The sequence below is a fragment of the Emericellopsis atlantica genome (genome assembly GCF_019669845.1).
Source record: "Emericellopsis atlantica unplaced genomic scaffold F5Z01scaffold_27, whole genome shotgun sequence".
NCBI classification, from domain to species: Eukaryota; Fungi; Ascomycota; class Sordariomycetes; order Hypocreales; family Bionectriaceae; genus Emericellopsis; species Emericellopsis atlantica.
The window spans coordinates 113,463-128,170 of record NW_025764729.1 but is presented as its reverse complement, the minus strand read 5'-3'; the positions used below and the strand labels follow the sequence as shown (position 1 = coordinate 128,170).

General features: G+C 56.1%; 5 protein-coding genes across 5 annotated transcripts; 2 read left to right on the top strand and 3 right to left on the bottom strand.

Annotated features, from left to right (window-relative positions):
- Positions 1-151: 151 nt before the first annotated feature.
- F5Z01DRAFT_603178 (vacuolar segregation subunit 7-domain-containing protein) lies at positions 152-2,659 on the bottom strand (the record flags this gene model as incomplete). Its single annotated transcript, XM_046260759.1, has 2 exons — positions 152-1,518; positions 1,642-2,659. Coding segments are annotated over 2 exons (2,385 nt in total), but the record flags the coding sequence as incomplete, so codon positions are not given.
- A 3,474-nt stretch (positions 2,660-6,133) lies between these two features.
- F5Z01DRAFT_278917 (putative M protein, serotype 2.1 precursor) lies at positions 6,134-8,871 on the bottom strand. Its single transcript, XM_046258727.1, has 2 exons — positions 7,874-8,871; positions 6,134-7,822 (listed from the first exon to the last, which is right to left on the bottom strand). Exons 1-2 carry the CDS (start codon positions 8,481-8,483, stop codon positions 6,543-6,545), a joined length of 1,890 nt encoding a protein of 629 aa, XP_046115325.1. The 5' UTR covers positions 8,484-8,871; the 3' UTR covers positions 6,134-6,542.
- Positions 8,872-9,329: 458 nt separating this feature from the next.
- Positions 9,330-9,849, bottom strand: F5Z01DRAFT_627484 (ribosomal protein L30; the record flags this gene model as incomplete). The annotated part of the gene is made up of 3 exons (XM_046261542.1): positions 9,330-9,428; positions 9,569-9,723; positions 9,774-9,849. The coding sequence occupies 3 exons, from the start codon at positions 9,847-9,849 to the stop codon at positions 9,330-9,332; spliced, it is 330 nt and encodes a 109-aa protein (XP_046115324.1).
- A 374-nt stretch (positions 9,850-10,223) lies between these two features.
- F5Z01DRAFT_683257 (ribosomal protein L10e/L16) lies at positions 10,224-11,069 on the top strand (the record flags this gene model as incomplete). The annotated part of the gene is made up of 3 exons (XM_046265834.1): positions 10,224-10,268; positions 10,395-10,779; positions 10,834-11,069. 3 exons carry the CDS (start codon positions 10,224-10,226, stop codon positions 11,067-11,069), a joined length of 666 nt encoding a protein of 221 aa, XP_046115323.1.
- Positions 11,070-12,408: 1,339 nt separating this feature from the next.
- Positions 12,409-14,467, top strand: F5Z01DRAFT_692138 (uncharacterized protein; the record flags this gene model as incomplete). The annotated part of the gene is made up of 1 exon (XM_046266178.1): positions 12,409-14,467. One exon carries the CDS (start codon positions 12,409-12,411, stop codon positions 14,092-14,094), a length of 1,686 nt encoding a protein of 561 aa, XP_046115322.1. The 3' UTR covers positions 14,095-14,467.
- Between the last annotated feature and the right edge of the window lie 241 nt (positions 14,468-14,708).

Genomic DNA, 14,708 nt, shown 5'->3' with positions numbered 1-14,708 from the left:
AAAAGGCCCAAACACCAACCAGTGGGTCGCCGCCCACATAACCAAGTGAAGAGGATTGCTCCGTTTGCTAGCTCGCTCCATGCTGATGCACGCTCGATGTACACGAAATGGAAGACAAAGGGAAAGGGGATGGCAGGCTTCAGCCATCTTGCGTGGCATTGGGCCTCAGGGACGGGTCGTTGGCCGAGTTTGGCGTGACGTGCGTCCGCCCCGACACGGTCGCACTACGGACGCGCGTGCTCAGAGGCAGGCTGTACTTGACGACACCTTTGACGATGAGGTCAAACTCGTCCTGGTAAATGCGCTCCCATCGCTCTGAGCCGCCCGATGTGCCGTTACCCGGGTAGGGGAGCTGCATTTCGCCCGAGGACGAAGATGTGCCCTTGTGGAAAAGTGAGCCCTCGAACGTCAGGGGGCTGTCGAACTCCGTGATCCGCCCCAGAAGCACATTGGGTCTGACGGCGTCATCGTCGGGTAGATCATTGATCGGATCGTCGAGAACATGAAAGTCGTCCGAATTCTGAGGCACTTTCCACCAGTCTGAGTCTGTACCGGCGTGTTCAGACTTTGCAAAGATTTCCAGATTCGCTTGGTCCACTGTGACAACGACAATATTGGGGTTGTGTGCTTTAACTGTCAAGTCGAACATGAGGACCTGCTCACTGGTCACCACATTGTTGATGGATAGGATCTCAATGTCCGTCATCGGTTGCGAAGTGGCGAACATAAAGCCAATCGCACCCGTGATGACGAGCAGGAGCATCATTGTGAGCACGAGGCATGCTGCAAACCTGTTGAGGTACGATGGGCGGCGGTCAAAGGACTGAGCTTCCGCTTGCCTCAAGCTGTGCGGACCCCTTCGTCGACCGTTCCCTGGCCGGCGCGCCGACCCCGGTCCCATGAGAGGCGTGCGCTCGTCGTCCGCTCCCGTTGTTGCCTCGTCGGCATCGTAGTTGGACAGTTGATAGTTGGATCGCTTATGGCTCAGTCCATTCGCCAAGTAGCCTCTAGGACTGGGCGGGCCTGACGAGTTGCGAGACTGCTGGCCAGCAAGCTTTGATTTCGCGGCGTTCGGAAAAGGCGACTCGTTGTCGAAAAGCGAGGCATGGCCGTTCCCAGGCTGGCGTCCCCAGCGTCCAATGTGATGGTGATGGCGCACGGTACCTCGGCCCGAGCCACCAGCGCTGCGACCAGTGCCTTTCCCGTCATCCTCGGCGTTTAGGTTTTCGCTCCCCGGAGCGGCGAGCGTGTTCACAAATTTCATACCCTTCTTCGGGCCGTGCGCGGGGGGGGCCGAAGTGCCTTCCATGACACCATGGATGGAGCGGAAATGCTGGCGGTCTGCCTGGCTGGCCATGCTCGTAGCACTTGGCGTTCGCGAGTGAAACCGGCGTGCTGTGCGCTCACTGGCGTCCGGGGGGTTGGAGTCGTACACAAAGGTCTCCTCAGAGTCAGACGTGTTGGCTTCATCAACGGCGCTCGCAATCTTGGCCTCAAAGACGTCTGCTTTAGAGGATGCTACACGAGGCGGACGAGTTAGCAATTTGCTCCCATGAGATGGACTCAAAATGGACCAATGTGTATCTCATCGATGGATGGGGTAGTGATGCGGTCTTGAGTTGAGCACAGTGGGAGCCTTACCATTACCAGAGCTCACGTTGATCTGTTTTCTGTTTGGCTTCTTTTTCTCTTTCTTGGGCTTGATGGTTTCGGTGCTAGGCTTGGCCTTGAGCGCATGTCCTTCTGATGACTTTGGGCCCGATGCCAGTGCCACTTGCGGTATGCTGGTCACGGTTTCGGTCTCGACGGTCATGTTCTGCGAGGAGTTGTCCGGCTTCACCTTGAACTGTTTCGAAGAGAGGGCGCTCGACTGACGCTGGACCATCGGTGGGGGGCCCGAGTTGGTACGTCGATCAGCCTTGGGTGTGCTGCTGTTGGTGTCGCTGGCCGTCTCTGTTTCAGAGTCTACAACTCTCGCTTTCGCTTGGAGCGTCGGCAGGTTGTTGGGCGCACCATCCGGCTGGCTTCCCAATCTTTCGTCAACTCGCGCCATGAGCGCCGCGTCGCTGGATGGGCTCGGGGAGTTGGGCAGGCTGACTTCTTGCACTGTCTCCAGGGCGCTGCGCGCTGGCGTCCTTGTACCCGAAGTTCTGGCCGAGTCTTCCGTGTCACTTCCCGACGTCGTTAGTAGAGGTTCCGGCGCCGAATGTGCTGGTTTTAGTGATGGTGAAGCGCCCTGGACGTTGATCGCTGGCGGCGCGTCTTGTTCGTTCCGGCGGCCGGCGGCCCCGGCAGCCTTGTTGAGTGGCGGAGGGGATCTCAGACGAGGTGAGACAGGCCAGCGCGGGCTTTCCCTTGACTCGGGCGCTACCGGTTTTTGGGGCGTTGGCGCTTGGATTGGAGGGTCTGAACTCGGAGGAAGCGAAGGCGTGGAGGCGGAGGTGAGACTCCTGGAGGACGCAGTGCGTATGGGTGCGCTGGCGCGTATTTGCATCTGGCGCGTCGGACTGATTTCTTGCTGTTGACTGTTCTTCCGTGACCTCGAGGTCAGAGGAGTGGCCGAAATTGTTCTTCGGGGATTGCGGCTTGGCGAGCCCTCTCGAGAGGCAAGAGGTGACGGTGTCATGGAGGTAGTAGCTGATGACTGGCGAGAGTGTTTTTGCGAGTCGGGTTGCGAGGGATCACCTGCGGTGTCGTCGTGGCTCACCGACGCTGGCGGCGTCTGGCGGCGAGTACCACTGCTGCTCATGTTGCTGTTGCTGATGCTGACGCTAGCCGTGACAAGCGCGTTGGGGGTCCGTGGGGTGGTAGGCGAAGAGGTCGATCGTGCATGCCACCGGGATGCACATCTAGCGGTGGTTCGAGGTGAAGACTGGATGGGATTGGATCATGTTGCCCATACAGGACGTGCTGATGCCCAACCCCAGGAAAATGGTGGTTGAGAAGGCCAGGTTTATGAACGCAGTGTGTGTGGCTTGTCTTGCGTGCCTGCTCCTGTGCCTATGTCGGTAGGTACGGTACGTGTACGTGCGTGGGTGGTCGGTCGTGCTGCTGCCGGTTGCCAGGTCTGTCAAGCGTCACAGGAGTACGGATACTGGAGGTACAATATTGTCCAGGCGGTTAGGGCGCAGTTGTCGGGTTGGAGAAGCGCAACGCTGTCAGGATGGCGTACTATTCGCAGGGACGAAGAACGAGAGAGGTGCGCACTGGCTGACTTGACAGCCAAAAAAACGTCGAATTGGGTCGGTCAAGATGGAAACGGGGAAGCGAAGGACCAGTGATGGGATGGTATGGGCGACGGAAGATTGTGAATCGAGACTTGCGGATGGGCAAGCATGACACAACCTGTCGGGTTGTCCAACAAAAGACTGGAGGAAGGGGATCCGCGCCAGGCGATATGCAGTTAGAGCCGGGTACAGCGCAAGCCTGATGGTGCTCTGGTGCTGGGCCGCCTGCCCTGGCACTGCATTGATGACGGTGGAGCAGTGCCCTCCGGCTGCAGACTGCGCCGTGTACAGAGTACGCGTCATCACGCCCAACGCACCAGCCTGGCGCAAGTACCTCTCTCTTGCAGGCATCATCGTTTGGGGCCTGTGCAAATTGCCGGACGAGAAAAGCACTTCACCTCAGCGTCATCAGTCGGCGCCTTCCGCTGCGTTATTCACACTCTGCTCCCTCAGGTGCCACACAGCCCAATCTGGTGATTCTCACTTTAAAGTTTGGACTATTAGTAAATGCAACAAACTTTGGCAACACAGTTGTTGTGTTGCGGCACTACTAAACGAGCGAGCAATGTACAGTAACAAGTGATTCCCCATGTCTTACTCGTGCCTCCATGAGTGTTAATAATAGGAAGTAGAAGTGTACCATGGCAGCTCCTACATGTACTTCTAGTCTTTTATTATCCTCCGAGGCTCGAATTAGCACCGCACGACTTTGCTATATTCACTCACTGTGCCTGGACCGAAACCTAGCCCTGGACTCACTGTGCCTGGACCGAAACCTAGCCCTGGCTGTAAGCAGGGACAACGCACTCCGCGGGAGCCAGGCGTAACGATGCCATGTGACCGCCTTGCCGAAGGATCTCCATAGGTGCTTCTACCACCAAAACAGGCTCGACCGCATGGCTCAGGATCCAGTGTGGAATCATCGGCAATTTATTCAGAACAAGAAAGGGTCGACTGACCCGAACGACACCGCCATTTTCACCTTGGCCCTACAGGCAGCCCGCAAATGTTATTGATCGAGCCCTAGAAATGACCTTTTCGTTGCTCCACCCATGCTCAAGCACGAGATGATGAACTGGCAACGCTGGCAGCAAGCAGGCCACGCTTGTTGGCCACGGGGAAGGTGCCGATGCTAGCGGACAGCCGGACCCTGCACGTTGTCCCGTTCAATCCGGTCACTGTTGTCAGCAACAACAGCATGAAATCTCGGTCAGAGGGGCTCCTCCTCCCATCTCCCAGTGGACGGAGAACGAGGGAAGGCAGCTGGAGCTGCGCAGAAACGCCTCAGATGACCCGGAATCGGTACGCACAATGCGACATTTTCTCCTCGACCTGTCTATCATGTTTGGTAGATGGACTATGCGACTTATTATGCTCATGTACCCCGCAAACATCCATGCCCGTAGGCTGTAGGGCGGCAGGGCCACTGCGTGAAATGCAGCCGTAGGTTTTGCTCCGGCAGCAGCGCAGCACCGCGAGAGCTGGATCACGATCCCCCATGATCCATTCCTGCCATGATTCCAGGTTTCTGGCCCACGGGTCACCGCTCCGTCAGACACGGCTACGTACGTAGTAATGTCGGACTGGGGGAACAAGGGCACATTTGTTGACATGTTCACAACGAGTTGACCGACACATCATGACATGGCCGCCGCCGAGTCATTTGTGCTTCCCGCTATTACTGCATTCGACAACGGTACCTGATCTTCCATCATGTTGCCCCGGGAGACCTCGGCGCATGGAAGGTGTGGCAACATCAACAAAGGGGCACAACCTACCTCGGCGGATCGCGTGTCAGTTTACCTCCCGCAGGATGTCGGACGGGGTGACGGCCAGGTGTTCATGCCTTAAGAGGCATTCTGGTGGTCAGATGTGCTGCCAATGTACCTGAGTTTGGGGGGCTCCTATATTACATTGTACCCCTGCTAAAAAGGATGCATCCCACCACCAGGCTATCTTCATAGCTAATCATCCTGTGAGATGGGTTCCAGGAAACTGAGAAGGCTTCGATCCTACGTTGAGAGGATCGGGACACTATCTAGGGACATGTTGTATCCGAGTCATCGCCAGCAAACATTTCTTAAACTTCTTCAGCACGGCCTCGTCGTGTTCCACAAGAATGCCAAGCTTCCATGTTACAGTGAAGGAGTATGGCTTGTTACTGGCGTAGCAACAGGAACTCAAAGCCCAAATTCTCTCCAATATCAAGCGACACAGGTATTTGGGGTCTGTTAAAACTGCTAGCACTTTAGCACCCATCGCTTCTAGGACTGGATCTGTCGTGCGGGTCGGTCCGTTGCGACGGACGTGGCTGTATCGCGCGTGCAATTGAGCTAACCTATAGTTCACAATGACAAGCTCGACGCCGATAACGACGTGGGATATACCCTTCTCTATGTTGGAAAACAGACAAACCCAACTTTGTTAAAAATAGTAGGGAGTATCCCTTGATCATACCACCGTAGAAAACAATGGCAATGCGCTCTTGGTGATACAACGCACCCCACGCTTGGATTATTTACCACACTTTTCCAGGTAAGCATGGAATAGATAACAAATTGACACATGAGTCAACATCTTTCGCCCGCATCGTCACACCATGAGGATGCCATTTTGGTCTACATTGTCCAGCCTCTGAGGCTTTGACACGACACCCCTGCCACGCCATGCAGCAGCCTCGTCTTCACGGTGGTGGTTGTGTGAGGCCTAACCATACGTAGTACACAGCGACGGGCGTAGTCCAGACCGCTATTCATGACTATGCTTTTGCACAGCCTAGAACACCTCATAAAGATTGCGCATAATATGCCATCCCTAGGTTCCACTGCGAAGCACGGCCCTCGGGAGACCAGCTGCTTTGTGCGGCCTGAAAATCGCGACGGAACATCCCAATCCCATTAGCCACTTACATACTGCCATAAACATGATACAGGCTTGTAGATAATGATTTGCATTAGAATGAGTGATAGCGCTGCAAGTCTGGTCACCCAGCCTAAATATACGTTGACAGGCACGACAGATACGACCCAGTGTAGCAGCCGTCGTGACCTTCTGCAAACCTAATCTTCGACTACAGTGAACCCATACAATGTCTTCAATCTCCGGACCAGCCGACAACACCGTCCATGCGCCGTCATTGACCGTAATGATGTATACATGTTTGCCTCCTGAACGCTGACCCAGTCGTACACCATATACCAAGGGACCCCCCAACGACACCATGTATCCAAGTGATTACTCGTGAAAATTATCCCAGCGCAGCCCTCTAGACAAATCGTTGCCGAGAATGAACGATCGCAGCGCCTCCGTCGGACTCTACTCCGAAATCGGGTTGCCCGTGCCCGTCGCCTCGTCCTTGCTGTCTTTCTTGGCCCAACTCCAGCTCGCAGGAATCCAGCTCGCCCGCTTGTCATTCTTGCCGACGTCGGGGTTTTCCTGCACAAGCCGCAGTGGCCGAGGCTTGCCGCCGGAAAACGTCGTCCCCTTGTCGCTATGCGAGCGCGGAGGCGACTGCGAAGGCGGCGTCGACAGGTCGCCTGAATCTCCGCTGACACTCGAGGTCTCGCTGCGCATGCCCGGGAAGTTTCCGCTCGAGGTGGTCGTGTTGCTGCCCGATGGATAACGAGCAGCTGTGTTGGGGTTGTTGCCCGACATGGACGCTGGCGAGAAGAAGGACTGCGAGTGACGAGGGTTGTTCAGAGATGGTGAAATAGGGCCGTCTGGCCCTTTGTACATCTGGCTCACAAGACTTGCCGCTCCCGTGTACTGTTCACTCTGTGGTCGCGATCTTCGCGTGCTGGTTGACCGGGTGAGGTTGTTGATGGGAATACTGGGCGCCGTCTCGGGATCGGTATGCGCCGAGTTGGCAGCCGGTGTGTTGGCAGGCATCATCGACATGGGACGTTGCTTGGCCTTCGCAGGTCCCCCAACAGCCATGGTCTTTGCTCTCTGCAGGAAGGTCTGGTTTTTGTCGCCAGGAGGCGCAGGAAGGTCCTTATTCGTATCTGCTGCTGGCTTGATTTCTCCTGTCGAAGTGTCGAGGATCGACTCAAAGTCCTGGTGCTGCAAAAGGCGCTCGATGATCTTGTTAATGTACAACGTCAGCGCCTTGTTCTGCTCCTTCATCGACTTGAGTTCGCTCTCGAGGCGCGATTCAGTGCGCGGCTTGTCGCTTTCGCCGTCAGCCTCGGCCACCTCGCTGAGTTCGTCTGCTAGAGAGGAGCCGCCAGTCTTGCCCTCGAGCGCAGCGAGTGCATCCTGATTCGAGTTGGCGCCCATGTAGCTAAAGTCGGTTTGGCCAAAGTCGCCCTTGAGAGTCCGCTCCTGCAGAAGCAACTGATAGCTTTCATTGTCCTCCATCAGACGCGCATTCGCCATACGCGCCTCCATGAGGAGGCGCTCGACTTCCTGCAGCCGTCCACCGCCTTGATTCTCCGTTTCCACGAGCTTGATCTGGGCCTCGGCGAGTTCGAGACGGAGCGACTCGATGAGTTTGTCTTTCTGGAGGATGAGCTTCGAGCTGTTGCGCGAGTCACTTCGCTGAAGAGACGACGGCGGTGCGAAGCTGTTGCCATCAAGAGACGGCGAGTGATTTGCTATCGTCGTTAGCATGAATGCGCGCAGAGACGTGAAAAATCAGATCTAACCTTGTCGCGAGGGCCTGCCCTCGTCGTCACCGTTGTTTCTTGACGCCAAGCTGTCCTTGAGCCGCTGTATCACAGTTTGCATCTCCTCTTCTCGATTGGCCATTTCCTCCTTCTCCTTGAGAATGGAGCTCCTCTCCGACTCGTAGATGGATTCCATCTCTCTGATCTGGCGCGTCGCCTCGCGTTTCTCGTTGCTGAGCGTTTCGATGTGTTCCTCGAGTTCGTGTACCTTCTCCTCCATCTTGGCCGATTCTTTCGTAGAGTCCTCCAGCTTTGATTGCAGCACGTCGATTTGCTTCTTGTATTGCTCAGACTGCTTTTCTTCCTTCTCGAGTCGTTGCTGCAGATCTTCGACTGCGGCCGCGGCGTCCGCTCGAGCCTCCGAATCGGCGCCGCTCATGCCGCCCGTGTCTCGTCGCGTGATTGCTGCTCGGGCTGACACTGGCGTGCCTGTGCGAACTGATCGTGTGCGGGCGTGTCCACTGGCAGGTGTCGACGTTGAGCGCGCCGAGCTACTGCGCGAGGGTGACGAGCTGGGGGATGAGCCGGTCTCCGCGTTCGATACTCGCCCGACGCCTCCAGAAGGAGGCTTCTTGGGGGCGGTGGACATGATGATTGCTGGCGTACGGTCGTGTAACTAATGCTCGATGGGTGTTGAGACAACTTCGGCCAGTATATACGATCAAGGCGTGGGCAGCGGCGACTGTATATCTCGAAAAATACGGTGTCGGGTTGCTTGCTTCGACTCCTAAGTTCTGTAGTGATATCGAAGGACCCCTGGTCTCGAGGTCTTGACAACAAAGGGGACAAAGCGGACAGTCTCCAGCTGGGGCGCCACACGGTGCTGCCCCGCCGAAACCGATGTTTCGTGCTTAGCGTGTTTGAAAAGACTGGCTTCAGTGTGCAGCGTCGCGCCGTCACTGAGGCGTGAATTAGAGGCCTGTTATAAGAGAAACAAATACTACAGCATCGAATTTCTGTAGATTGCACAAGAAACTCAATAACTATCGAGTCGCCTTCGTCGTTCATGTAGAAAGCCGTTACAATCCGGGTACCACCTCGCTACCCTGCGCCTCACCTGCAACCCCACGCGCCACACAGTGCGCAGCCACTCGTCGACTGGGATCCCAAATTAAGGCATAATTAGAGGAATGCAATTTCTCGGCATTGTGCTATTACAGCACCATGTCTTATAGGCGGCTTGGGAGTCGCATTGAGTAGGACATGCAGACCATACACAAGAAGGCATCATGAAGAACAAGCTTGTAGCGCGGAGGGATCATTGTATTGTTTCATTTGGGCTAAGATCATGTGTCTGGTCACATTGACGAGCCCAAGACTGGGTGTGCAAGCACCCACAGCCACCTCATTTCGCATCGCATGACTGGTATCCTCGAAAGCCCAAAACCAATTTTCCGAAACGCCTCCTAATGCATTTTCCGTTGGCCCAGACCATTTAAGCCTGCTGGTCGGCGAGGATATCGGAGTCACCGGCGTCGAGGATGGCCATGGTGCCGCAGCGGAAGAGCTTACCGCAAGCGGTACCGAGCTCAATCTGTAGAGGAACGTGTAAGCCGATGTGCACCCTCCAAAGTCTGGACAGACTTCTTCTCTGGGTATGCTGTGGAGGATCCCTCCAGGACAGCAGAGGCAGATGCAGAAGCAGAAGCAGAATCTACGAGGCTGAGAACTTACGTTGTTGCCGCCAAAGTGGTGGATGGGGGCCTTGGAAAGCATGGAGTAGTACTCAAGCTCGCTCTTGCGGAGAGGAGGAGTGTTGCCAGCAATGATGATGAGCTTGGCCTTGCCGGAGCGCAGGGACTTGAGGGTCGACTTGTAACCAAGGGTGACTGCGCACACGTTAGATGGAGGATTTTGATGCCATTGAGGTTGGGCGTACCCTTGCCAGACTTCATCACAAGCGCAAGCTTGGAGTTGAGGGAGTTGGCATCCTTCTTGCTCTTCTTGACGGCCATCTTGTCGTTGGATTGCTGGGCGTTCCTCGAGGTGGCTTTTGGTGATGTGGTGTAGGTTGAATCGGCAAGAAGTTCGCTGCGTGCTGCTGCGATGGATTTTGCACTTCCACCAGACCATGATCGCGGCATGGTGGGGCAAAGGGCACCACACGACTGGCCAATCATCATGAGCTCCACCAGAATCGTTAAGCCCTAAAGTGCCGAAGTTCACACGACGCCACCACTCTTGAGTCACACGGGCTTTGAAATCAGGCGAATGGGTGGATTTGTCAGTGCAGCGCTCCAGGAGGACTTGGGTCTTTTTCGCCGGACGAACTTGCATCTCCCCTCGATCAACAACACCACCCCCACGACTCACCAGCAATACCGTCAAGATGGCTCGCCGTCCCGCCCGTTGCTACCGCTACTGCAAGAACAAGGTGAGTTTTTGACGGATGGAGAGAGCGTGGACGGCCTCGAGGCTCCCGGCTGAGCGCACCCGGGGGCTTCTCTGGTCGACATGCGTCACGAATTGTTGGAACAGAAGCATCTAACATCATCACCAGCCGTACCCCAAGTCGCGCTTCAACCGTGGTGTCCCCGACCCCAAGATCCGCATCTTCGATCTCGGTCGCAAGCGTGCCAACGTCGACGACTTCCCCCTCTGCGTCCACCTGGTCTCCAACGAGTATGAGCAGCTGAGCTCTGAGGCCCTCGAGGCTGCCCGCATTTGCGCCAACAAGTTCCTCGTCAAGAACGGTGGCAAGGAGTCGTTCCACCTCCGTGTCCGCGCTCACCCCTTCCACGTCGTCCGTATCAACAAGATGTTGTCTTGCGCCGGTGCCGATAGATTGCAGACCGGTATGCGTGGTGCCTTTGGCAAGCCCAACGGCACTGTCGCCCGTGTCAACATTGGCCAGATCCTCATGAGCGTCCGCACCCGTGACTCCAGTATGTTTCTCCTGGCAAATTTTGCGATGCCTACGTCATACTAACTTTCCACAGACCGTCACCTTGCTCTCGAGGCCTTCCGCCGTTCGCAGTACAAGTTCCCTGGTCGCCAAAAGATCATCGTCTCCAAGAACTGGGGCTTCACCCCTCTTCGCCGTGACGAGTACCTGGAGCGCAAGGCCGCCGGCCGTGTCAAGGTCGACGGTGCCTACGTCCAGTTCCTCAGCAACCACGGTAACCTGAGGCAGAACATGCGCCGCTTCCCCGAGGCTTTCCAGCAGGAGGCTTAAATGGAATTGGTACATGGGTTATGGCGTCAATGAGGAATGTTACATAGACTCTACGGGGTGTAACGACAATTGATTTGAGGCTTTTGTCTCCGGATGGTATCAAAGGCAGTGATCTTTCACAGTGCATGCTGAGGCGGGTGATAGACAGGAAGTGCGGAATGTGTAATGAACCCCCTCACGCATCGAATGATGAACCTCTGGCACTATGCTCAGTCCGCTACCGCAGGCTATCCCCATACACTTGTACCATACCCAACCCCATTACATCTAGTTCGCTGGCTCATTGCGGATGAGGATGGGATATTAAAGTTCCCAGAGCAAGAAACCCACGCAGCGAACGCGCAGAGCAGTCGTTAGGGCCAGGCACATCCCCTTCCATCAACGTGGCAGCTAGACACTACCTTATGGTGCATTATGCTTCCCTTTGCGTACGTTGTAGATCTCGCAATTGCGTTGATGTGCTTTCAGGCTCGTGTCGTTGAAGCATAAGACGGAGCAAGGTAGCAGATAGGCCGCAAGGTACTGAGTAAACTGTCGGCCTCAGTACCGAGTACTACCTAGCTAGACTTATCAAAAGCATAAGCGCAAACAGTGGGATGCGCAGCTAGCGCTACGTCCGCTCTCTCAGTCCCTGAGGCTGGTCCCAGTATCCATACAATGCAAGCAGAACGTGCCCGTATTGCTATCCAGTATCGGCTCCTCTTTTTTCTACCAGTAAGCACATTAGGCGCGGATATATTGAGGCTCGACCGCCACACATCAGGCTGGTCGGATAGACGGGACTGGACAGACGGCTATTGATTAGTCCAGTCTTCCGTCAGCGTTTGAGGAGTGACAACGCACGCGACTACTTTCGCTGGACGACAGCTGTCCTGGCCGACCGCCCCCACTCTAGTCGCAGATCCTCCTCCCGATGCTGTTGACTGAATGACGCCCAAATCAGGGACTCGAGTCAGCTGGGCCTCTCTGCCACAGGTGTAGCCACCCGAGCCCCCCAACAGAGTCGGGACGCCATTTCGTCAATTCCCTGTTTCCCCTTCTCCTTGCATCAAGTCACAAATTAGGGGTATCGGCGAGGAAACTCCTCGTACACTCCTCGAGCCTTCATCCGATACTAATCTCCCTCAACATTGCTGCATTCGTCGACGCGGGGACTTGATGGCTCGCTAAGGCTACGGCGGTCCACTGAATCTTATCGCCATCTGCCGTTATCAGCAGACCCCAGTCGATCGCTACCATTCCCCGATAACCGTAACCTGAAGCCATCGTCATTAATACACCACACCACGTCCTTTGAGCTGAGGAACGCTTTCTGCTCAAAAAACGCCAGAAATCTAAAATGGCGTTCCATCAGCCGACTCGCCAGGCTGTGCAGTGGGCGTTTCGCCAGGAAGATCGCGAGACTGGCGTGCCCCAAGCCCGCCCATCGGTGGACCCGCATCGTCTCGATGAGTCGCAGACCAGCTGGGTACTCTTTGCTCCGGCTACAGATGCAGGAACAGCGACTACAGCAACAGAATCGGAATTCAGCGCAGCACGACCAGCGAGTGTACAAACCCCCGGACGATCGAGGCAGAGCGATCTCGGCAGTCTACACACGGCTGCGAGGTCGGAGAGCGATGCACCGTCAGCGGCTCCATCAGTAGACGAGGCAGTGGGTGAGGAGGACGGGGAATTGGACAGCCTCGACAGCCACCTCCCCTCCTTTCGCTCACTGCCAGGAAGGCACTCCCATTCACAGCAAGGCAATTATCAAGACGCAACTGTGTTTCCCGGCCACGACGGGCTTGGCTCGTTCAACTTGAACAATCTTGCGTCTGCTGCAGAGGCCCAGGACCACCTCTACCAGTTCGAGCAGTTCAACCCAAAGCGGACTCGCCGGCGAAGGGAGAGTTTCGAGCACCCACATATTGACTGGGAGGACGAGCGGGTGCGGGAGGCAGAGAAAACGCAGCGCATCGAAGCCTGGCGCCTGGAGCATAGCCAGGTTCTCCTGGAAGAGATCCAACGAGAGACCCGGCGAAGGCGGAAGTCCCAGGCTGCTCTCCGACATGTGCGGGCGACGCAGCCTGCCGCGAAAGCCTCGCAACCCATCGATGACTCTGACAACATGGCCTGGCATGATGAGGACGACGATGTGGCGGCAGACCAACACGCTGATGGCTTCCTCGCCGCATTCACGCAACGAGTCATCAAGGACATTCTTGGTATCGATGACCGCATGCTGTCAATACTCTTTGGCGAGGGCATACCGGAAAGCGAGGAGCTCTCGAGCACGCCGCGAGCCTCGCAACTCAGCGGCCAGATCGCAGAGTCAAGTGAGTCGTGGCAGACGCAAGTGCTGGAGCGGGTCTCGCGGGAGCTCGGGCTACTGGTTAACCAATTGTCCCATCATCCCGGAGCCTTCTCAACGTATCAGCGGATGCAGCAAATGCCCCTGCCATACGCTGGCCTACCTGTGATACCTGAAGTCGGGAATGCTTTGGACACAGAAGGCCACCGTGATGCATCATCAGAACGGCCCCAGTCCCCCGAATTCGCACCAACAATACCTCAAGCGACTCGAGCTCTGAACATCCCAGGGCGTCACGACACGACGACTGAAGAGGATGTGAAAATGGGCGACGCATTCACAAAGGAAGAGTGGGAGCGTGACCTTGACATCAAACTGGTCTTCAAGTACATCCGGTCCCGCTTCACCTCACGCAGTGCGGCACCTCAGGCTGCTACCAACAGCTCGTCCAGCATGCAGGATGCGGCCGCCAAGGCCGCGCGTGTCCGTCAGCATCACCCATTGATTGCACGTCCGCGCACGGCGGCCGAGCGGCGATCGTTCAAGGTCGTCGCTGGACCGAGCAGCCCTGTCGGCATGCGCCACCACAGCAGCTGTGCCAGCCAGAGCACGCGGCGATCAGCGAGAAGGAGCAGCGTCTCTTCGCGTCATTACTGGGACATTGGCGGCTCTCTGGGGACTGGATCCATGATCGCGCCAACAGGGCCGATGGGGAGTTGGGGAGAGGTCTGATGGCACTGGGAGTGTGCGCATAGTGTACGATATCATGACATGGGAGCATATGCAGCGCGTTATCTTTAGGACATATTTGAAAGGTTACAATATACACAATGTTGGTGTGATCGAAAGCCGCCATTACTTTCTCTTCCACACCACCGCGCAACACAGTCCGTCGAATCATCATTTCGCCTCACGTGTGATTCGTGATTCTAGAGTCATCGTCAAGATCTCCGGCAGCGCGCATGTCGGCTACCACCCAATAATTGACGCAGCCTCGCCGTAGACGAAAGAACCTTTGCGTGATAGACAAGTGAACATTGACTTGGAGGCAAAGACACACCGCCCGCTGTGGTTGACTCAGAGACGGGGAATGCTTGCAGGTAGATCCTATTGGTGAATGGTGACAATCAGCGAGAAGTACTGTCAGGAGAACGCGCGCCGCGTCAAGCCCCTCATCACACCAAAATGCGCGCGAATTACAGAGAGGATACTCCCGAAGGTACTTAAAGGTGGATCCAACTGGGCGCTGCTTTATCCAGGGCCTTACACATCTGGGTGGCCTTGGAACTGCGAACTCGCTGGAGGATTGGAATTAATCGCTTCCTAAGGCGAAGGGGCAAGGTATT

Coding starts and splice junctions, on each gene's coding strand:
- F5Z01DRAFT_278917 (XM_046258727.1), bottom strand. CDS start 8,483: ATGTCCACCGCCCCCAAGAAGCCTCCTTCTGGAGGCGTCGGGCGAGTA. Junction 7,823..7,873: donor GGGCAGGCCCTCGCGACAAG/GTTAGATCTGAT, acceptor TAACGACGATAG/CAAATCACTCGCCGTCTCTT.